Source organism: Hyposmocoma kahamanoa, unplaced genomic scaffold (assembly GCF_003589595.1).
Source record: "Hyposmocoma kahamanoa isolate Upper Pololo Valley unplaced genomic scaffold, ASM358959v1 63, whole genome shotgun sequence".
Classification (NCBI taxonomy): Eukaryota; Metazoa; Arthropoda; class Insecta; order Lepidoptera; family Cosmopterigidae; genus Hyposmocoma; species Hyposmocoma kahamanoa.
Window position 1 is genome coordinate 7,744,354 of NW_020653851.1, and position 23,837 is coordinate 7,768,190.

The 23,837-nt window shown below is 37.3% G+C and overlaps 2 protein-coding genes across 2 annotated transcripts; one reads left to right on the forward strand and one right to left on the reverse strand.

The window, feature by feature from the left end:
• Positions 1-8,047: 8,047 nt before the first annotated feature.
• LOC113230145 (60S ribosomal protein L13) lies at positions 8,048-13,826 on the reverse strand. Its single transcript, XM_026463934.1, has 4 exons — positions 13,517-13,826; positions 12,812-12,961; positions 11,825-11,977; positions 8,048-8,186 (listed from the first exon to the last, which is right to left on the reverse strand). The coding sequence occupies exons 1-4, from the start codon at positions 13,757-13,759 to the stop codon at positions 8,067-8,069; spliced, it is 666 nt and encodes a 221-aa protein (XP_026319719.1). The 5' UTR covers positions 13,760-13,826; the 3' UTR covers positions 8,048-8,066.
• Positions 13,827-17,333: 3,507 nt separating this feature from the next.
• Positions 17,334-20,802, forward strand: LOC113230151 (polyadenylate-binding protein 1). The gene is made up of 3 exons (XM_026463941.1): positions 17,334-17,643; positions 18,900-19,684; positions 19,915-20,802. Exons 1-3 carry the CDS (start codon positions 17,451-17,453, stop codon positions 20,767-20,769), a joined length of 1,833 nt encoding a protein of 610 aa, XP_026319726.1. The 5' UTR covers positions 17,334-17,450; the 3' UTR covers positions 20,770-20,802.
• Positions 20,803-23,837: the final 3,035 nt, after the last annotated feature.

Consider the following 23,837-nt stretch of genomic DNA (forward strand, 5'->3'; position numbering starts at 1 on the left):
GTTATAAACTTAATTTAGTAAACATAGTGTTATGTAATACATAATATGGTAATTATGATATGAAATAAATGTTCCGGCGAAACGGTGTTTAATTCAACGAGAACTCCTGTATGCGGAAAATGCTTTTTTCAGTGCAGCATCATAGCCGTCTAAACAGTGTTACATGTACTAGTTGTAGGAGTCATCGGTTATCCGACCCGTTTTCCTTTAGTTACCATCAGCAGCATTTAATTCACAGACGCTTTTACACTATTTTAGTTTGCGCACAATTTTTTTACACTTGCCACGCTAGAACAAGACTCGCGTGGTAAAGAGTATTTGAATTATATTGTTATGTGTGTGCACTAACTAGCCATATGGCGCATGATAGTTTGTACAATGTAAAGCCAGACAGAAAAATTCTAAGAATAATGTACGGGGAAAGGGCATATAAAATAGGTGGTTAGAGCCATTGACTTATAATTATATGGACGTCGGGTCCGCGCTAAAAAGTGTCCGCACTTGTAAGGCGCTAAAATCGTATACAGAGCGCCAAACTCCGCTTTAGTCTTCATTTGTTCTACTGACAGCGCGATACTGCGATGACAGTACAATTTAAATTTCGAATAGGTTGACTTGGGACATTTTTTTCGTGGTTTTTGTATTAGACCCGTCGTCCATTTATTTGTAAGTCACTGGTTAGAGCACAAAACTGCGAAATGTTTAATGTCAATTTTCGACCTATCTACTAAATCTATGGTTTTCGACAAATCATGAACCCAATTATTCTGCTTCCCAGATATGCGAAAAATAAAAACATGATGATTTATCGCAACGACTCGTTGTCATTCACATTACTCCGGTCCGGGCGTTCTGCCTACGATCCAGTGACAAACGCTCCGGCAACAATGCCGAATTCGGCATTCTTGCCGGGTCCGGCGTAATGCGAATAGCTTCATGTAAATTGTAGAGCCACTAGCCTTTTTCAGCAGTTTTACCGACCCGGCAAATTCGCCGGTCCGGTCAAGGCGCAGTCACGAGAATCGATGAGAATGCTGGAACCTCGAGTGACGAGGCGAGAATTTAGCTTTCGTTCCTCTGTAATCTTATTGCATAAAGATATTATTTACAAAAATGTAAATTGACCCTTACTAATAATAAAAAGACCTACCAATTAGACTCGTCCGGTAAAAAGTGATCATCATTTAGTGATCCTAGCAATGCACGGCTTACATTACCAACCTAGGAACTATCGTATTTAGATGTTCACACACACGCGTGTTTAAAAGGGAGTCACCACTCTCCACGGAATCGCGTGATGCTTTGTCAGAAAAACCTTTACGTCCATGTAACGAAGAACGAAAAAGACTTGCATTTCGGTACGGGCGGCAATGCGAGTGGTGCGATCTATTTTTTGGCTCGTATCGCGAGCGTCGTGCCTTTTTCCTGCGTGACCATGGTTATTCGTTCATCGCCTATTTCCAAAATTTATCCATTACAATTTACCTACTTATTGAAGGGCACGAAAACATAAGCTACAACATCCATTGCATATTATTGAAAAATATAAGTTGTTGAACAACGTGTTGTATGTGTGACAGAGCGTTGAGGTCGTTCATCTAGCGCTAAGGAGTACCAATTTTGGAGACGAATATACACGCACGCTTTCAAACGCCTGAAGCCATACATGTCTTTCAAGTTTTCCGAAAATTTAACAAAAGCGCAGGTGCACGATTTGTGTTCCACCGCATTCAACAAAAATACGTACAGCGATAACAAAATCGGTGATTGATACAGCACCACAAGATTACCCAGTAAAAAGTAAAGCAAAATTTTTGGAACTTTGTTCTACTATTTGTAACAACTAAAATTCAACAGAGAATTCGGAAAATAATCATAAGTCGTTCAATGCATTTCCTATATATTCACACGGGTTGACACATCACGGTGTCTACACGAACTTTTACGATCGGCAGAATACACCACAAATTAGAAAGATACAGTAGACCATCGTCGTGGACGCTTTTTTCAGATGTCAAACAATACTGAAGTACCTAATATTTCAGCCTGTCCAAAATATTCGGTTATAGTTTAAGCACCGACAGCGTTTACGTTTCAATGTCGATGAATACATTAGTCATTAGTCGAGAAAAGAAAAAAGATACCTAACGCCAAACAAATGAGAAAAAGAAGAAGCTGCAGTTAAAAACAACAACAGTTTGTATAGGATATAATAAAGTTATAAACACGTTTATTACATACTGGATCTCGTTTAGCTATTTACCCAGTCATGGACATTTTTGTCCATAATCGGATTTTATCAATAAAGAGCTTTACTTGTGTTTACCATCTTTATAAAGCCAGACTTTTAGTTTATAGTTTGTTACATTATTTTAAATCTACACTGTAATGGAAACGGTGTCCGTCAGGTCGTCCATTACTGGATTTGATTTTTTTAGACATGGCACTGAAGCGAATAACCACCCATTGTAACCAATCACAAATGAGTCATAAGAAATGTCACAACACCATTCATTTCAAAATAAGTTTAAGTACGAACCATCAAAAAAAAAATCTCGTTTTTTAAGATTGAATTTGTTAATTTGGCTAAATAGTTGATCGTTCATGTTTAGGTGTCAATGATTGGAAACCGTCCATGATTGAAAACCGTCTATGACGAGGTGGGTGTCATTCATGTCATTCATTCAGTCATGGGTGTAATTGGAAATTGGGCTGTCCATATAAGGATACTCAAACAGGGTCTACTTTTTCTCAAATAACAATGTTTTCTTTGTTAATAGATATAAGTAAAGCACTTTCAAACGTTATTTGAAGACTTTTTAATCAATTAAATCTTTCCTCGAGTTCCACAGGATAAAGGCCGGCGCAGACTGACGTCGCGGCACGGCACGGCATGCCGCGGCATGTCGAAGCGAGTCGCGGCATGCCGAAGTGCGTTGCGGCATGCCGCGGCACATTCGCTGCGCGCCATTCGCCGAAATCGCCGCCGCACTAGTTTCAAACCTTATTTCAATTAGTTTAATTGTCATAATTCTGTGACCGACGTTACTTGCGGGACGTCTGTGGAATGAAACGGCATGCCACGATGTGCCGCGGCATACCGCGGCGTCCTGCGGCATGCCACGACGTGCCGCGGTATAATTGTATCGAAATAAAATAATATGAATTTTAACCTCGATGAAATAAGGATAAAAATAACTTGATCAAAAATAAAATCCTTTGTCGTGCCGTGTCATGCCGCGACGTCACTCTGCGCCGGCCTTAACTCATCCGAAATTAAAAGACTAAAACAAAAGATAAATCCTTAAACCATCCATGAGTCGTTCCACTACCTTAGTTACATGCATGAGATCCATTAACGGGTTTGAGTACAAAATGATAAAAAGGGTAAAGTTTTATACGAAACCGAAACTAAAGAGAAACACCGAGAAAAAATAGATTACGATTCATCAAAGATATAGAAGCAAAATTTAAATAGTCTACAGAAACGGCGGCGCTGTCAATCTCCTGCCAAACTGCATACGTAGGGTGCAGCCATTGACCTACTGCAGCCATTGACTTACAATTTATTTGTAAGTCAATGACTGCAGCGGTTAAAGTGTGACAAGTATACGATACACAATCAAAAGGTACACCACAGGATTGTCGACGAGTATTTCGGGAAAGAGGTCGGTACGCTTGTAGTTTACAGCGCCGGGTTCGATTTCACGAACAGAGGGAACTTCCAAGTGTCACCGTAAATTTTAGACACAATGATGTTATAAAGAATAAAAAACAAAGAAAATAGTTGTCAATCTATATTATAGGCGAATCGTATACAATTAAAAATTGCAGCAAGTGTTTTGAAGAAAATAAAATCTCCACACACCGTTACATATTGTGAATACCGTATTCACAGAGATAAGTGTCGTGTGTTTCTTCGTTCGCCGGCACTGATATGGATGTTAGTCGATATGGTTCATTATCGTAACTTATAGCTGGCCGCTATCGTTATGACCGGTTAATTCTGTGGCCATACGAAGAACAACAAAGTTCCGGGCGCGGGAATTAATACTAAATAAAAAAAAATGAAATGTTTTATAAGTTCATTTAATTTAAAGGGCATGGTTCACAGGGGCGGATGTTTCCATTTAGGCTTGTTAGGGCCTGTGTTAGGAAACATCGCTCTCCCCCCGAAGGGGTTCCCGCCTTGTCGTGGCGGGGGGCTCTAGTAGCCGTGGTCGATTTCATCCTACGGTGAAGCTAAGAGGAACCCACGGGGCCCGATGTGGTAGGTTGGCCCGAGGAGGAGGGCGTTCCGCGCGGAGCAGCCACTGAACTTCACAGTTGAGTGGATGCTGTCCTGGCCCCCCATGGCCCCTGGGTGGCGGACTCGGGGGAGTTCCTTGCCCAGCATAAAGCGGCCCGGTATGGAAGGCTCGTCTGGTGTTCGGCGTACCTCACATACGGAGTCGGGGGACCGATGTATCTCCCTTCTCGGGAAGGGGCTGCGCAGGGCGCGGCCAGCCGCTGGTGGGGACGCGGACGAGTGCAACAGCGTACCCGTACCCCCACCTACAGCGGAGAGGAGGAACACTCCGGGGGTTTCGTGCGGTCGGGCTGCTCCCCTTCAGGGTTCAGCCCAGTCCCACATAACCCCGGCTCTGCCCCCGCGGGGCCGGGGTATCTGTAAGCAGATTCCCCCGGATTAACAAAAAAAAAAGGAAACATCGCTCTTCTATAATGTTAATCGTAATCTTGCTCTTATATAATTTTAAGATGATGAAACATAATACCTTCTTTACTAATAATAACTGCCTCCGTGGCCGAACGGTTACCATACCGGACTGCCACGCAGAGGTCCCCGGGTTCGATTCCCGGGCCGGGAGAAATATTTGTATGGCCTACATTTATTTCTCTCGTGAGTTTGGGTGTAATTTGTGGTTGTCTATGTGTGTGTCCATGGCACCCGCGACACAGGGTTTCCCTAGTGCGGGGCTATGTTGAGTGTGTGCGTTATTATTATTATTACTAAAACCAATCTACTACAACTGGTGTTACAACTAATACAAATTTCACTAATTACAGTAATTGTTTAACTTTTCAGACTAAAAAATAGATTAACCTAATTGTTAGTGTGTGTGTGTGTGTGTGAGTGAGTGCATGTATGTGTATATGTATCTGTAGGTGTGTAATTGTGTGGAATGTGTGAATGTGTACATATGTGTCATCCATCCGATAGACGTACAATATCCAAAATTATACATTGTCATACCATGTTAAATAGTATCATTTCAATTGCTTGTCTCATATGCAAGAAGTTACTAAAATAACAGTAGTATTATAAGTTTACATAAACATAATATGTAATTTAAATTTCGATTTGTGTATATTTATATTATTTATTCACATTATATAAATTATGTATATACTGATATAGTATAAATTTTATGTGTACTTGTTAATATATTTATACATATATTTCAAACTTGTAATAATAATTGCTCAATCTCATATGACTTAGTTTCGAGCCATTTTGTAATTGCTAACTTGCATTCACGAAACATTTTCTTGTACAGATCCAGTTCTCTGTTTAAACTATTATATAGATATGAAGCCCTGTATTTGTACTGTCTTACTAGCAGCAGTAGTTTTGATTTTTGGTACCAGCGCTATGTTATAGTTTCTTCTTCTACCTAATACCCCAGGTTCATATGGCAATTTTTTATGTTGTTTTATTACAGTGTATATATAGTACATAAAGTTTCCTAACTGATGTTAGTTTTGTCAGCTGATACAAACTTTCAGTGGAATAAATTCTTTTTTTTAAATACATTGTTTTGATCAAACCACGTTGTGCTCGTTCTATTTGAATAAATTTTTATTTTGCTGCACCACTCCAGACAGGAATGCAATATGCAATAATAGATTGTACAAGGGAAACATAAATCTCTTTAAGGAGATCTCTAGTAGTGTCTTTGGTAGCAGCTAGATCAGTGCCCCCATTCGGCAAGACATACCTCAGTAATTTGAAAATCCAGGTTAGTTTCCTGATTCTCATTGTTATATGTTCGAGGTGCGGGTACCACAAGAGACGCTGATCCAAGATGATACCTAGGTATTTTGTTTGATCAACCCTTTGTATGCGCGGGCAAGTACAAGGCTCATTAGAGTCTGTAAGGTTTTTGTCACAGTTGTGGATTCTTATGTAGAAATCCTCATAAGTTTGGGTATATTTATAATTAACAAAACAAAAAATTAGTCTTTACAGCATTCAAGGACAGAATGTTATTACGCAACCATTTGTTTGTTTGAGCCCCAGCTCAACACTGGTCCTTATTGAATCCCATGAGTCCCCACCAAAAACGACGGCAGTGTCATCCGCTTACGCAAATATTTTAGCATCCTTGACCGTCATATTACATAGATCATTAATATATATGAGGAATAGTGTTGGACCAAGGACGCTACCCTGGGGCACACCGTATGTCACCTCAGCACTGTCACTAGTGCAACTCACTAGCTTGACTTTTTGAGACCTGTCTACATATAAGATAACTTGAATACAAGCGTAATGGAACCCCTCTTATTCCAATCCTTTCAAGTTTGTGAATTAGGATAGGGATAGACAGTATCAGAGGCTTTTTGTAGGTCTAGGGATGCCGAAATGCATTTTTTCTTATTGTCAAGTTTTTCAGTAATTAATGTAGTAAGTGCAATTACTGCATTTTCAGTAGACTTTGCATGACGAAAACCAAATTGCGAGTCTGACAGAATGCTAAACTTATCTAAATAATTAATGAGTCTTTGTTAATTAGTTTTTCGAATATTTTACAGAATACTGGTAGTACAGAGATGGGTCTGTAATTGCAGACATCACCTCTATTCCCACCCTTATACACAGGAGTTATGATTGACTGTTTGAGTAAGGTTGGAAATATGCCATCGCTAAAATAAAAGATTTGCAGCATGTGTGATTATGGGGACAACTTCTTTTGCTAGGTTCACAAACAGGGTCGGGATATTATCCCACCCAGACGCACTGTCTGACTTGAGGCTTGTAATAATATCAGTAACTTCCAATGTGTCAGTAGGTTGTAAAACAAAGGAGTTCGGTTGAGAAAATTGACTATTTAGGTAAGTATTTAGATCATGTGTGGTAGGTAGTGCATGTGGAGCCAATTGTTTACCTATATTAGCAAAATACTCGTTAATAAAGTTGGCTGAGACAGGAGAAGATTTTAGGTAAATTAATTCAGAGTTTACTTTTTTATTATTGTTCGTCTAAGTCATGTTTTTAATGTTCTTCCATAATAATTTATTGTTATTCATAGATTTAGCTAATGTTTCCTCTTCAAACTTTCTTTTAACCGATTTTATAAGCTTATTACAGTAATTTCTATATCTGATAAATGTTATCTTAAGTATTTAATTAAATGGATCTTTCTTCACATTTTTTGTAGTTTATTACGATTTGTTATGCATCTTAATTTTCCCGGTGTTACCCAAGGTTTTATTACACGTTGTTTGGAAGGAATGTTCTGTGAAACAGTGTGGTTCCTTAGTTATAATGTAGATTAAACGACTAATTATCTTATTGGGATCATCACAGAACAAGAGTTCTGACAAGAATTGTAATGACGAGGTGCGGGCGTGCGTGTTGTATTCCATTCCGTTCTATACAACCATCCACACAGAGCGTCGAGCGGTAGCAGCGAGCGCGGTCCGGGAGCGGGGCTTTAGCGCGTTTATTGTCCGTGGTCCAACTGCGTAGGTCAACTAGTCGGACCAGGGGCAAAAAGTTGGACCACGGGCAATAAACGCTAGTATTTTTTAGAACTCTTGAATGTTGCTTCCGTAACGCTAATAAAAGCAAAAAATTTTGTTGATCATTATCCGACAGCGATGTGATTTATTCTTTAAAATCTGTGTTGAAAATGAAACGTGGCCGCTTTTGGTGTCACACTGGCCGCCTTCTTCGGGCCGCTATTCTTTTTTCGCTATGCCGCCTCTGTGTGGCCTGATCTTAAGGGTTAAAAAGGGGTTACAATAAAAAGTATCTCTATTTCAATTGTTTTTTATTTTATTCACTTCTTGGCCTTAGGTTCTTTAACGGCAGTAGGCGCCTTCGTGACATCATCAGGGTTCTCGGCGGCGTCCTTCAGCCTCTTGGCACGGATGCCGACCAGTTTAGCGATTGAACGAGCCTGAAAACAAAAAAATATAGTTTAACATAAAAAATTGATCATGTAAATGAGAATCTACTATATTGTTTACTTTTTACTACACAGAGAGATACAAATGTAAAATGATAATAAATAAGCTTCCCAGATATGTAGGGATTAGTCGACATAGGACCTATTCGTAAAATGACCTATAGTCGTAAAAGTATGTAAATCGTGGTAGGCCTCATTCTGAAAATGCCTTATTCGGGAAATACCCTATTCTATTTAAGACGTATTCATATTAAGACTTATTCTTAAAAGGACTTATTCTTAAAAAGCCTTATTCTTGAAGTATCCCATTTTTGTAATTGGTTGGCAGTTCGCTAATTTATATGGATTTCTTTTATAATATCAAGTGACGGGACGAACAAGTCGTGCGCCTAATGGTAAGCTACACGCCTGTTCATAACAATTGCAGTGCTTTAAATCGCAAAGATCACTGCCACTGGGTCTGTCACCCTGAGATATAAGTTGACAAGTCCCATGTACCTGTAATTTCACCAGCCAGCACCATTAACCTTCGAATCCGGAACACAGTAATGCTGACATTACTGCTTGGCGGCAGAAATAGGTAAGGTGGCAGTACTACCCTGGATGAACTCTTTCACAAGGAGTTCTGCTGCTACTAGATCAAGAAACTTGTTTCCATCTGAGCCTATCACTCACGATGATTGCAGAATAAGTTTAAGTAATGCTATATGAATCAACGAGAGTGACCAAAAAAGGTGGTTCTCAAATCGACCGTATTTTTTTTGTATGTATGTTACGCGATTATTCGATTTTTGGGCAGATTCGCTGATTCTTTTTTGTTGGAAAGAGGGTACCTCAGTATTTATCCGATTTACCGACCTCAAAATTTCGTTTAATTACATCTATTTGCCAAGTTTTATTCATATCGGTTACCGGAAAGTGCGCATAAACCGGATCCATCCCCTAGTTTACGTTCGTTCTTCTTCGCAGATCGACCGCATTTATATGTCTTATTTCATTTCCGAAATGAAATAAGATATATAAATGCTCAAAATACAATACAATAAAAAACTTCTTTATTGTACACCAAAAATGGAAACAAATACAATACAATTAAGTTCTAGGTTTTCGCGATTGTTACACATAGGAAATGAAACTATTTTTCCGGATTTAAATCGCGTATATTTGTTTACTTTAGCTTTTTTTAGATGTTTTAATTAAAAGAAATCCTAATAACACATTAGGCCATACTGTACTTCGAAAGAAAACCCATACAGATAGGTATCTCAATAGTAATTCCCATCACCATCCTAGTCAGTTAGCTACCGTGGGCAATCTTTGTTTCAGAGAGCACATGGTGTCTGCGACAGTAATCATCTGGCAGGGGAACTTCAGCATATAAAGCAAGTCCTACATGCGAATAAGTTGAAGATTCCACAGTCGAGCGAAGACCGGCCATTTAACCTTACGTGAGAGGTGTTACAGATGAGATCGGAGGAGTCCTCAGGCGTGCATCTATCAAGACCTATTTCAAGCCCCTGGGGAAGATTTCTCAGTTCCTGAGACCCGTGAAATGTAACATCCCCTTAGAGGATGCAGGAGTTTACAAGCTTGACTGTGAGTGCGGTCTCTCTTATATTGGACAAACGATGCGAAGTATTTGTACCCGCGTTAAAGAATATATAGCTGATGTCAAACACGGCCGCGTAAACAAGCGAGCATGTCATGGATAAACCTACATATTCAATGAAGTTTGACAAATCCCAGGTCCTTGCAAAAGAAGTCCATTATCTACTCAGGATGCTGCGAGAGGCCATTGAAATTAAAAATAATTATTTATTATTTTTTTTGTTTAGGATCCAGTATTTCCTCTGATGAAAAATCCCAAACAGACATAAGACTGCAGTACTAATTAATATGTTTTAGTTTATTCTAATTTCTATTATTAATTATCAATAAATTGAAGTTAATAAAAATTCATTCAATAAAATAATTTGTAAAACTTAATGTAGCGTAAATTGGAATGTTTTCTTTGTAAAATTAAAAATAAGGTATTTAATTAATAACTATTGTAACTATAGAGAAAAAATAGGGTGGTTTGCATTAATATTAGACATAACTGGTTGAACACTGTACGACCTCAGTCAACTGTGACCATGGGACTTGTAAAGGGCCCGAAACGTTGGTTTGTTTCAAAAAACAAATATACGCGATTTAAATCTGAAAAAATAGTTTCATTTCCTACAATACAATTATATTAAAAATAAGCGGTGTTACAATGGGCGGTCTTATCGCTTTAAGCGATTTCTGCCAGACAACCTTTGGACGAAAGTAATTATATAATTTACAGGAAAAAGACAGCGGTGTATGAAGAATTACTAATCAATAGGTAAAAACACCTTAACATAGGACTTAGTTTGAATAAGGAAATTATTCTCGTTAATTCTCTTTCCTATACAGGCTGTATATTTGAAAGTGGGACATACTTATAGAGTGCGTTATATTCCTGATTCTCAACCCAAAGAAATAATAAAGCAATGAACTTAAACTTTACAAAAAATATTTTTTAATTTTTCTTTATCGACTACTACTTGAGCACAACATTAGTTATCGAAATCTATGCACATCACTATTATTGCTCCGACGCAGCGGCGAAAAGCAAAGCACAGGTCGGGGGTGAGGACGGGACGCGGGCGCATACGCGAAATAGCTCAGTCCACGCGCGACCTTGATCTAACGAAGACACGTAAATTATTTGTCCTTCCGCTCGCCCGATCGCCGCAAAATGGGTATTTATTCTAACGTGGAATTGACTGAGATGGTGCGACTTTACGCAATAAGTGGTGATAGTGTGAGGCAAGCTATTGAAATGTTCCCAAATCGGAGTTTACGCGGAGGAGGTGAACAGTGTTTCGACACTGTTGCGTTGCGTGAGAGGATTATCTCAGCATTTTATACTGTGAGACAAAATGTGTTTGTGTTGTACAATTTAAAACAAAATTTACTATGCCGTGCTAGACTATGCATTGTGGAAAACGGTGGACATTTTGAACACTTGCTCCGTACCACGTAAGTGTAAATAAACTGTAAATAACTAAAAAATCAATCATTGTAATTAATTTGATTTCACATTTTTAACTACGCCAAAAACCTCAATTCTTATTAAATGATAACTACTTACTAAAACATTTCGATGATAGTTCAAGTAAAAAACAATTAACATAACCTAAAGCGTAAATGTGAAATCATTGTTATTGTTGCTGTCTCACTCGGCACTCGCTTGGTAGCACTCCCATTGCACTCGAAATTAAGCGTAAAGGGAATCGGTTTATTCCTATCTACACTTCAAAACACATTTGTTGATTTATTTTTTGTTCTATCCCATATCCTAATTTTATTTTAGTCTATGTTAAGTTGTAACATGATTTACTATGACATGTATGAATATGTCTCACTTTCAAATATACAGCCTGTATAATCACTTTGGACTCTGTTCTTCGGATGAGTCGATATTATGGTGTACTAATTGGGCTAGCACGAAAGGGCGCGACTTTACTCTTTCAAAGCGAGATACTGCTATTCTCACATAGTAATATCGCGCTTTATGTCGCTCTCGCGCAAGTCGCGCCGTATTTATATCTAATACATACCCCACGGAGGTATTGGTAAGCTTTGAAGTTCTTTTCCTCCTCGGTGATGGGGCGGGCAATAGACTTGGGTGCTGCTTGCTGCACAGGCATCAGAGGTCCACGGAGCTGAGTAGCCAGCTTGCGCTCTTCCTCATTGGCTTCACCCTTCAGTATCTGAAAAATAATAAGACAGTAATATTTATGTAATGTAATCTATAGGAAGAAATACTAACAGAATCATTAAATTTGCTATTGCACATGTTGCAATTGCGGCAAGGATAGTTTAAGAAATCTACATACTGAATTCGTATCTAATAGTCTTAAGTAAACTGTTTTTACTTGAGTGTTCATCAACTATTAACTTTTTGATAGCACAAAAAGTTATGACTCAAGATTGTAAATATCTGAAGAGCAGCAATTTAATAACCTTTACACTCAAAAACACTTCTGCTGCCGCACAGTACAACTCAATAATAGAAGAATTATGTATTATCATAATTTAATCACTATAAAAAGAATAATATTGATTAATTTTATTTCATTTTTAGTCTTTAGTTCTTATTTTTAATGGGAATCGTTTGGCATGCATGTAACACTGGACTAAGTAATGCTTATTTCATAAAATGTTTCTTAACCTTTAGTGACATTTACTATGATATACCAGACTATGATAGTATGGTATAGCATTTTGCTATATGGATTTCAAAATATCAACAATGGCTTTAATGGGTTGGAGTGGGCTTTCATGTAGCTGCCGCCTACTGCTTCTACATAGCGCATTATTAACATACTGAAAAATTTCAATGATTACCATTGACCATATTATTATTGAATCAATGTAAACACTATGGCCCTAAGTTATTTACTATTTTGAGTGAGGTACTAAGTACTGTCCATGAACAGGTTAAGGAATGACATTTAACAATACAACCTGATGAAGCAGCATGATGCTACTAGTTTATGAATGCATGTATTGTATGATTATATTACACATATGTAAGATGTTACCTTCTTGCCCTTAGGGAAGAGAATGAGTCTGGCACGATACTCCTTCAATCTTTGCACATTTGTTTGCAGAGACTCTACAGACTTGTTGCGCCTGCGTGGGTCCACAGCGACACCAATAGTTCTGGCAAAAGCAGGGTTCAATCCTGCTGCCTGGAATACATTTGTATTGTATTTACAACATCAGAAGTTTAATATTACAACATTCTGAACCACATATCTGTTGGGTCATTAAAAAGAAAAATGTAACACCTGTTACAGTTCTTGCAGCACCCTTTCATTTCAATAAATCTTTGTTTGTTGTGACTTTAGTCACAACTGAGAGAGAGGTAAATGTACTATTTATAGTAGTATGCTGTCTTAATTTGACAAATAATTTGTAAAAACAGTGTTTAAATGAGAACACCACTATCAAGAGTTCTGAATCTGAAGGACAGAATCTGTTTGTCAAAAGACTGTCATTCGCATTACTCAATTAGCCTGTAGAATTTCTAAATGCAACCTTTAGTCAAAATAATGGGTGTTACATGTGTTCATACTTTAAAATCATTGAAGCTATAGCGTTTCTTTCAACAAGTAAATAACAAAACATTTATATTCACTCCTGTTGTTTACAAATGCTTGATCTCATTCATACTTCTAAATCTTATGTACACCACTGGTAAGTATTTTTTACGTCTCAAAGAGGTCATGTTACACTATAATTACCCTAATTTCACGAAGAGTAAAGCCACGGCCAGCGCGAACTTTTGTATGATAGCGAACTGTGGGGCAGCGGACCACAGGGCGTAGAGGTCCGGCTGCTGGCCTAGGCGCGATGGCCTTAGCTTTCTTGATTCTATTCTGCTTTCTACGATATCTTCTTGCAGGTTGGTTAAACCACGTCTTTACAAATCTTTGCCAATCCTTGTGGAAATGGCCATTAGGTATCATATTATTTCCCTTCCCCATGTTGAAATAACCACAACTTCACCTAAAACAAAAAAATATTACGCCGTGTATTTAGCACTATAAATAAATTTAAAAAAACACAAATCGGACGCGTGAAATATTTAAGGATAATCTTGAAAATCTGGGATTTATTAGAGAAACTAACCGGTAGCTAAACTTTACAAGTCAAAAAGAAATGTTTATAAACGAAATGTTAAGTGTCAGCGCAAAATCGTCAAAAAATTTAGAGGGTGCGTTAACACATTTAAATTTAAAATAAAATCATCCACACCTAGTGTTGGATTATTTATGGAAAAATTTCCATTTCGAAAAATCATATTTTTCAAAAAAATAATTCCAATTCCAATTTCTTAATAGTGGCTCCATCGATTTTCATGATGATTCAGGGTTGAAAAAGACACTTTTACATTGGTGTGACGAGTGGCAAATTTGCCCTAAGGCCCTGTAGGCCCGGGCTTAGGGCGCAGACAGATTTTAGGGGCAATCATGACAAAATATTCACTGATAACCTAAAGTATCTAAATATTCTATATTCGTCACCAAATAAGTGGCCTTTGACAGCGAAAGGTAATAGTATGTAACTTTGAATGCGATCAACGAAACAATAAACGAACAATTATTAGCATAATTGAGTTTAAAAAATTATATAAATTTTATTGAAACGTTATATAATATGACGCAACATATTTGAAGTATTGTTTTCGCCCTAATTACAATACAAAATGCAATTTTGAGTTACTCCGAAACGTCCTGAAAACTGGGGGTCTACTCTCATTCTCCGTCAGACATCCGTCCGAATAAATAACTGTCAAATAAGTAATACTCGACCAAATTAAAAGACGCATGATGCGAGTGAAGCTTCATATTTGACGTTGTCTTTCAATTTGGTCGAATATTATTTAATTGACAGTTATTTTTACGGACGACGTCGGACTTATTAAATATAAAATCAAAAATGTATAAAGATAGGTGTATTTTAAATAATTATGTATATAATTAATGTAATAATTTTAAATAATTATGTATATAACATCTCCGACCACACTTATTGCAAATAAATTTATAATTAATCAAATTTAAAAGAGCCCCGTACTCCTAGCCAGATTTGTATTTCCTTTTTTTTTTGCAAATTTTGATTGGCAACACTGATATAAATCCAGCGGCACCCGCTGCACACCGCGCAGTAGATATGGGGAATAGCGTTACATTTTTCTATCGCCGTGACTGTCGTTCCGGTTCCAAAAAAATCACAGTGATAAATCATCGTGATTTTGTCACGACTGTTACTTTCGCGACCTTGTCACGCCTATAAGTTACATCACGATATATGGTTTTAGCCAGCGGCTTCTTTCTAATACTTATAGCCGTTTTCTATATAATGATTTAAGTTTTTACTCCCTTTGTAATAAGTTTTAATTCCATTCAAAAAGTTGATTTTGTATTTAATGTAATTTTGTTTGTTACTTATTTAATGCGAATCTTTGGATTGTTAAAAATAGCAATAAAGTGTAATGTAATTATATTTCTAGTAGAATACACAAAGTAGATTATACATAAATATAAAATATCAATTCTTCCTATAATAAAACAAATATACTAAAATATTTTACTTTGTTCATAAACAGGTTTATAATAACTGTTGCAAATTTTTTTCATCCGCCCTTTCTAGTAGTAACAAGCACCTACGATCCTTGTGAGTGAGCAAAGAAAGTCATCCTATTTCATTCACTCCCATCGCCGAAATGGCCCGATTTGAAGAGAACTACAACGAGTGGCGCGCTCAGTCACCACGGAACGGAGATCGCGCATTGTATCAAATACGTAAGTCGTGATGTGAGTGACGGGGATAGCTATTGGAACGGAGGAACACCTATGTGATTTTGGAACGTCGTTCCTTCGGAACGGGTCACGGTGATACTGTTTGGGGGCGGATCATCGTGATTTTTTCATCGTGACGTTATTTATCACCCACCTCTACCGCGCAGTATTTCGCCATCTTGGAAGTTGACTGTGCGCATGCTTATTTTTGGTGTATTTTTCTTGTGACTTGGCTGTATTTTTGGACTCTTCCTGTTTTCTAAATTATGAACATTATTTGAGATTGTCCGTTGTTGACATTGACAACTTTTAACTTATTGGCAGCCGAATAATTGAAAATTTATGAAATCCTTGGTTTCTATATAAATCAATCTTTTTATGTAGTTGTTTTATCGATGAACATACTTATTTTCGCTAAATTCTTGTAATAAACCATTTATGAATATTATAAAATTAAAGGAATTAGATACAATTCATCGGGATGTGGGACAATTTTACGAAAATGAGAGGAATTGCTACAGAATTGCAAGGAATTCTGTAAATGAATTATTTGTAACAGAATTTCATGATTTGACCTTCTAAGCCCCTTGAACAACAATGAACCGAAAAATAATGTAAACAATCACAAACTCTTAAAACTATAAATCGATTTCTCGTTAAAATCGTATAATGTGATGGCCGATATGATTAGTTCACATCCTTATTCGCGTCACGATGACAAGTGTCAAATTTGGCCTCTTATTTGATGACGACTATAAAGGCTCACGCAAGTTATGGCGGGCCCACTGCACCGCATTGTATAGCAATAATTTTTCTAAATCACTTTCGTAAATTTTATGTGTAAAATATAGATATTACGTTACGTATCTATAATGTAATGTGTAATCATTACATCACTACGTCTGTGTGTCTGTCTGAAACTCAAAACCTACTGAACAGATGCTGGTACTGACTACATGGCCTAAAGCCTAGGGCGGACAAGATTGCAAATCCGCAACTTGGTGCGACTATGTGCGGTAGGTAGAAAAATAAATATTTTTCATACATTTTCCACATCTGACGTTAACATCTGCTAAAAGTTGAAATTACTGAACGAAAACGATGAATCCAATTGAAAGGTATTTTTTCGCTGTAGCGAAATAATTTTAAATCTTGTTTTCCTCTAAATGGGTTTTAGCTATACAAGTTTACTTCAGAATTCACGCTAAGTAAAACCTCAAAAGATATTTGTAAACATAGAACATAATATGAGCCCTCGAAATTATATTTTTCTCCGAGAGTTTTCCGGAAAAATTATCTAACAGTACACACACCTTTACAAACGATAAGGTCACCTTTATAATAGCTGAAATATATAGAAATAATTCTGTGTATGCATGTATGGTAACTCGGAAAAACCACCAAAAAATATTCTAAAGACCAACGGTAACTAAAGCTTTTTAAGTACCTTAGATGGGTACGCAGATTATTTCTATTTCTTTTTGGTCTGCTTGTTGGCTTCATGAGTCTCTGTAGTCTATGGCAACGCCATCTTGCTTTTTTGTCTTCCTCAAAACGTCACCTTCCCCTTTGTGAGTTAGGTGTGTTCACGTGAGGTTGTGTGTTCCCTCGAATATAGGTCACACAATCCTCAGAATTTCGTGAAATATTCTTGTAAAATAAAAAAAAAATCATAAAATTCTTAAAAATCCAAAAAAATAGTAAAATAAACAAAATCTAAACGGGAATCACTCGATTTTAAGTTAGTGTACGTAAGCGTGCAACGTGGTCTAAGGAATGCGATAGTCATTGTAAAGAGAAAGTGAAGTTACTCGTTGCTAACGTTAAGTAAAGTTAATGTTCTACATAAAACTGTTAGTGTGAGATTTTCAAAATGAATCCTGGTCCACCCAATTACCCCATGGCCTCTCTGTATGTCGGAGACTTGCATTCCGATATTACTGAAGCCATGTTGTTTGAGAAATTTTCAACGGCTGGTCCGGTACTCTCAATTCGCGTTTGTCGCGATATGATAACACGTAGATCCCTCGGCTACGCTTATGTTAATTTTCAGCAGCCTGCGGATGGTAAGTAAAAAATAACCTCTAAACTTTATCATTTTAATTTTCTGTCAAGGTTGGTGCTCTGTGGTGTTCTGTCTCAATTTGTAGCAATGTGAAATCACAACGTGCCAGTCCATTCACTTAACTAGTTAAGTTCATACAAAACTATATCTTATGACTATAGTAGTAAGATACATTTAAGTATCAAGGTCTTTACACAATACTTTCCTTACAGATATACATTGCAACATTTTTTGATTAGATATACAAGTAGTGCAAGAAATATTTCTACATTCCTTTAATTCTGTGATTATTGCATTATATTGGTTTCCTTAATGACTAATGAGAATGAAGTTAGGCTAGGTATTTTCTGAAATAATTTAAAAATGGAATGACATAAATTGCCAATACCTTTAAGTTAATATGTTTTATAATGAATGGGAAATTAATGTTCAATTAAGCCCCTGTAACTTATCAGTGTTAATATCATGATTACTTTGGGATTTTTCTATCATTTGAGTTATATGAACATTGGCATATTTGAAATATACTAACTAATGATAATATATTATTGGTTTTTAAAACTACAAGCTAATTCAAAAACAACTATCTCATTAAAAACCTGAGATGTATCTGGCGCACAAAGCTGACGAATCTCACACCAGTACAATGCTGTCATGTGATTATTTTAACAAATAAATAGCTTGGTGTTATATTTTGCACATTCTCAATAAAGCTGTATAAAGGCAGCAATATTTCGTAGACAGTCAAACAATGTTTGTGTATGCTTATGAAACCCAAGTGTGTATGTACAGCACATAAAGCTTTTTTCATTTTTGTTTGAAAATCCCCTCCCGTGGAACGGAACAAATACATCAATGTGTAGCTTGATGTGCTGTACTTGAGTGTTACAGACACTTGCTTGCGATTATGGAATTAATTCAAAGTTCTTAAGCAATGGTCTGTAAATTACTCTTAATTACTATATCAAATGACATCATGTATTGTTATATAAAGGTACCTATTCATTTGATAAGAGTTGTGGAATGAAAAATTAACTATGACGAATCTATAATGCCTTTATGTAACTACTTATTTAATTATTACGATATGATATTTAGTGTTTGAAACATGTTTTACAGTAACTTAGGAAATCATACATTATGAAATTAAAATCTTGCAAGTTAAATTTTCATATTACATTATATAACATTAAAATGTCATCATAATAGTATTGCAGTTTTGGAACATTGAGAAAAATTATTGTTCTTTTGTTACAGCTGAAAGAGCTTTGGACACTATGAATTTTGACATAATCAAAGGAAGACCTATTAGAATCATGTGGTCCCAACGTGATCCTTCTCTGCGCAAGTCTGGCGTAGGTAATGTTTTTATAAAGAACCTTGACAAGACCATTGACAACAAAGCTATGTATGATACTTTCACGGCTTTTGGAAATATTTTGAGTTGCAAAGTAGCTCAAGATGAAAATGGAGCATCTAAAGGCTACGGCTTTGTGCATTTTGAAACTGAAGAAGCTGCCAATAAATCCATTGAAAAAGTAAATGGTATGCTCTTGAACGGAAAGAAAGTTTACGTGGGCAGATTCATTCCTCGTAAGGAACGTGAAAAGGAACTGGGAGAGAAGGCTAAATTGTTCACCAATGTGTATGTCAAGAACTTTGGAGAAGATTTCTCTGATGAAATGTTGAAAGATATGTTTGAAAAATATGGCCGTATCACAAGCCACAAAGTAATGTATAAAGATGATGGATCCTCTAGAGGTTTTGGATTTGTAGCTTTTGAAGATCCTGACGCGGCTGAAAGGGCCTGCATGGAGCTCAATGGAAAAGAGCTAGTTGAGGGTAAGCCATTGTATGTAGGACGAGCACAGAAAAAAGCTGAGCGTCAAAAAGAATTAAAACGCAAATTTGAGCAGTTGAAGTCTGAACGATTGACTCGTTATCAAGGTGTGAACTTATATGTCAAGAATTTGGATGATACCATTGATGATGAAAGACTTCGTAAGGAATTTGCTCCATTTGGTACTATCACTTCAGCCAAGGTAAACAATATTTTTTTCATCTATCAAACTGCAGTAATACTAGTAATACTATAGCATCCTCCACAGAAAAGCAAATACTCGAAATTCACAAACAGAAAAGGTTTAAGTGGTCATCATTATGATTTTTCATTTAAGGGTTTAATTTCTTACGTAAAAATTAAAATCTTTTCATTTAATAGGTTTACATACTTTTTTTTTGTCTAATGCTCTTGTATATACTTTATTTTCAGGTAATGTTGGAAGATGGACGCAGCAAAGGATTTGGGTTTGTATGCTTCTCATCTCCTGAAGAAGCTACAAAGGCTGTCACTGAGATGAATGGGCGAATTGTGGGAACAAAACCTTTGTATGTAGCTTTAGCTCAACGTAAAGAAGATCGTAAAGCCCATCTAACTTCTCAGTATATGCAGCGTATGGCAAGCATGCGCATGCAGCAGATGGGCCAAATATTCCAACCAGGCGGAGCTGGAGGCTACTTTGTGCCTACTATCCCACCAGCACAGCGTTTCTATGGCCCCGCACAAATGACTCAAATCAGACCGTCTCCAAGATGGACTCAGCCACCTGTAAGGCCAAGCACTCAAACTGCAGCTTCTGCGTATCCTAATATGCAAGCTCCTTTCCGTCCTGCGCCAAGAGCTCCCGCCCAGGCTGCTCTACGCGCTTCGATCGGTGCTAGACCAATCACTGGCCAACAAGGTGTAACAACAGCTGCATCTATACGTGCACCTCTTGTTACACAAGGCGGACGTCCGGCGGGTTATAAGTACACCGCCAACATGCGCAACCCGCCAGCGCCACAGCCCGCTGTACATATCCAGGGTCAGGAACCTTTGACAGCTACTATGCTTGCTGCTGCACCACTTCAAGAACAAAAACAAATGCTAGGAGAGCGACTATTCCCTCTTATTCAGAGAATGCATCCTGATTTGGCTGGCAAAATAACTGGAATGCTTTTAGAAATTGATAACTCTGAGCTCCTGCACATGTTGGAGCATGCAGAGTCCCTTAAAGCCAAGGTGGATGAAGCTGTTGCAGTTTTGCAGGCTCACCAGGCCAAGCAACAAGCTACAAAGAAGGAATAAAGATTAAAATCTGAGCTGGCACAATAAACACCCTCATATTTGTGCAGCTTTAAGGATATTACAAGAACTATTACTTATTAGCATGGTTCTTGTACATTTATAAGCTTATGAACAGCAGTAATAAGGAGATCCCGATAATAAAAAAATACATAAATAAAAATTGAAAAAAAGAAAAAACTTGGATTGCACCCTTTTAAAGTGTTAAACTTTGTTAGGACTGCATTTCCGTAAACAAAAATAACGCAACTATTGTATCAACATTTCTATATTTGAGAAGAGACTAATACGCTCTTTGATTTTTTACATTGACTAGAAGTTTGGTTTAAGTTTTGTCATTTTAAAACATTTTTTCTTATTTCTCAGAATATGGAGTTGGCTTTTGTTCTTGCAATTACTTTTCTTTTCTCTGGTCAGTTTACATTGGATATATTGTCTACCATGAATTGTAAACTTGGTTGCCAATGAAACTGATTTTGAATATTTGTATTTGTTACATATATTCTGTGAACTATTCACAATTATAATGGAGTTTCATTTTTACCTCAGATGATTGCCCTTCCTCTTCCCCACAGACTATGATGTGGAAAACCGCGTCCCTTATTCCAGCGTGACGATGCTCGACTTTAAGAGTTACGACAAGTCTGGTAAAAAGTCTCCATTTAGTCGATACGCCGCCGTTAAAAAAATAAAGAGTTGTACTGTCCGCGCTAGAATAAACTTATTTCGGCGGCGCCATTTTTGAATTTCTATAAACCTGCCTGCCGTTAGTTGAAAGGGCGCTTGTGACAAAAACTCAAAACCGAGAAAATATTGTTTGCAGAAATGAAATTAAAAAATAGCTACTTTTTCTTGTAATAACTTCATATCATACCTACCTAGGAAAAGATTAAAATGGTGACAGATCGGCCTTTTTTTACTGATCACGGCAGTATACATAACAATTTTGAAAAAAGTCACACTAGTATCGTGTTTTTTGAATCCCTAGTTTTACGTTCGATTGAAATTCGATTAAGGTACCAGACGAATGTATTATATCAGTTGCGCTTGTGCGAGTGTTTGTGTCATAGAGTAACGGATTATAAACGTGCATTTAAGAACCATTAGATGATGTTGGTAAGTCATGATGTTAAAAAAAGAGAAGTTGGTACATCCACTCAACATGGACAGATTGAAATGAGGGCAATTTCATATAATATTGTGTAAGTTTATGTGTACAAGATCAATTGTAATATTTGATTATACAGCCACGTGCCCGTGAATGTTTCCCTCGTCACTTGTGCTCCATCATCCGCACAAACACGTCACACAGTGGGATTCGAAGTTCGGTCTTAATTGCGCGCGTGAGTCAGCAGACAACTCACTGCGTCGTCGTGTGGCACAAACCGGACTATATAAAACCATATTAAGCGACTCAATAACTTAAAAGATTATGCTCGTCTGGTCCCACCCTTACAGTGCCACTCCAAACTTAAGCGCAATGATGACACAGAATTACACGTCCCGTGTGCCTGTAGTTTTTCACCCTTAAAAAACCGGAACGCAGTAGTGCTCGCGTTACATCTTGGCTGCGCGGAAATAGGTAAGGTGGCAGTACTTCCCTGGACAAACTATCAAGGATCTCTGTTACCGCTGTCTGTAGAAGGTCGCGCATCGTTCTAAGCTTTCCTTCCTAGGGTCGTATTCCAGAACTCTACTCAATGCTCAAGTCAGGACTTGAGTATGATTCAAAGCACTCGAAATCATACTCAAGTCCCTGCCATTAGGGTCGTAACATCACTCAAAACTTTCTATTCGTGATTTTTAAAATAATTTCCAATATTTGGAATATTATTTTTTACGTATTGTCATGGCGCAATTAGACATAGTCGTCTGCCACGTTCAACAGACTACTTCGCCTTGCCGAAGGAAACGCAAATTATTTAAAAATGTTTGAACGCAGTATTCGAATTGTTTTCAAAATCAAAATTCAGGGTCGTATTCCAGAACTCTACTCAATGCTCAAGTCAGGACTTGAGTAATGGCAAGGTATGATTTCTAGTGCTTTGAATCCTGGAAATACTACCCTAATGGATAGTATTTCCAGTGCTTGAAATCATACTCAAGTCCTGACTTGAGCATTGAGTAGAGTTCTGGAATACGACCCTTAGTAAAATTTTCTATCTATGGTATTTAAAGTATACATACATACATACTTTTCCTCTGTCTGGCACTTAAGACTATTCCATCCTCTAAGGTATGGCATAGTCGTGGGACAACCTATAAATTATGTATGGCGTTTCCTAAACAAACGAGTAATGTGCGATGTTGCAAAAAAATCATGTTTATCATATTTTTTTATTACTAACTGACTGTTCATGATAGACAAAATAAAATCATTCATAAATATGTTAAAATCGCCCATTATTCCACTCCCCACAAAATACCCGCCTGTTTGCAATTCCTCACAAACCGTCTATATGTCCACTGCCTAGCACTCACATCGTGGTGGGACACGGCCGCAAACATAGACTTAGTCTTAGAATAATAAGGATTTAGTTTATATCTATGGCCGCAAACACGAAACCGAACACGAGTGCTGGATTATAGACTATTTAATAACTTAGAATAATAACGCATAGAAGGATAGTTTCATATCAAACGAACTGTCACAAGTGAGGCAAAAACCAAATTCATGTAGGCGTAAGCAACTTGTAACTACGCTCGTCGGCACGCACACAAATATACAAATAATGATGCCATGGAATAACATTTCCCTCAAAAGTGGGGAAATTGTATCTTGCTTAACTCATCATTAAGTTAAAGGTGCCTACAGATTTGCCCGACAATGTCGATCAGGTGCCTACAGATATGCTCGGTTTTGTCGATGAAAAACGAATATAGCACTTATTTGTAAATCCAAGATGGCGGACACGATTTTTCAAAATATGCTATATGGGTATTATTTTCGAGGTATTTGGGGATGCTCATTACGAATATGGCACTCATTTCTAAATCCAAGATGGCGGACACGAGTTTTGAAATAAATGCAATATGGGTATCATTTTCGAGGTACTTGGGGGTGCTCATGA

Coding starts and splice junctions, on each gene's coding strand:
- LOC113230145 (XM_026463934.1), bottom strand. CDS start 13,759: ATGGGGAAGGGAAATAATATGATACCTAATGGCCATTTCCACAAGGAT. Junction 11,978..12,811: donor TCTTCCCTAAGGGCAAGAAG/GTAACATCTTAC, acceptor ATTATTTTTCAG/ATACTGAAGGGTGAAGCCAA. Junction 8,187..11,824: donor CTTACCAATACCTCCGTGGG/GTATGTATTAGA, acceptor TTTTGTTTTCAG/GCTCGTTCAATCGCTAAACT.
- LOC113230151 (XM_026463941.1), top strand. CDS start 17,451: ATGAATCCTGGTCCACCCAATTACCCCATGGCCTCTCTGTATGTCGGA. Junction 17,644..18,899: donor TTTTCAGCAGCCTGCGGATG/GTAAGTAAAAAA, acceptor CTTTTGTTACAG/CTGAAAGAGCTTTGGACACT. Junction 19,685..19,914: donor GTACTATCACTTCAGCCAAG/GTAAACAATATT, acceptor CTTTATTTTCAG/GTAATGTTGGAAGATGGACG.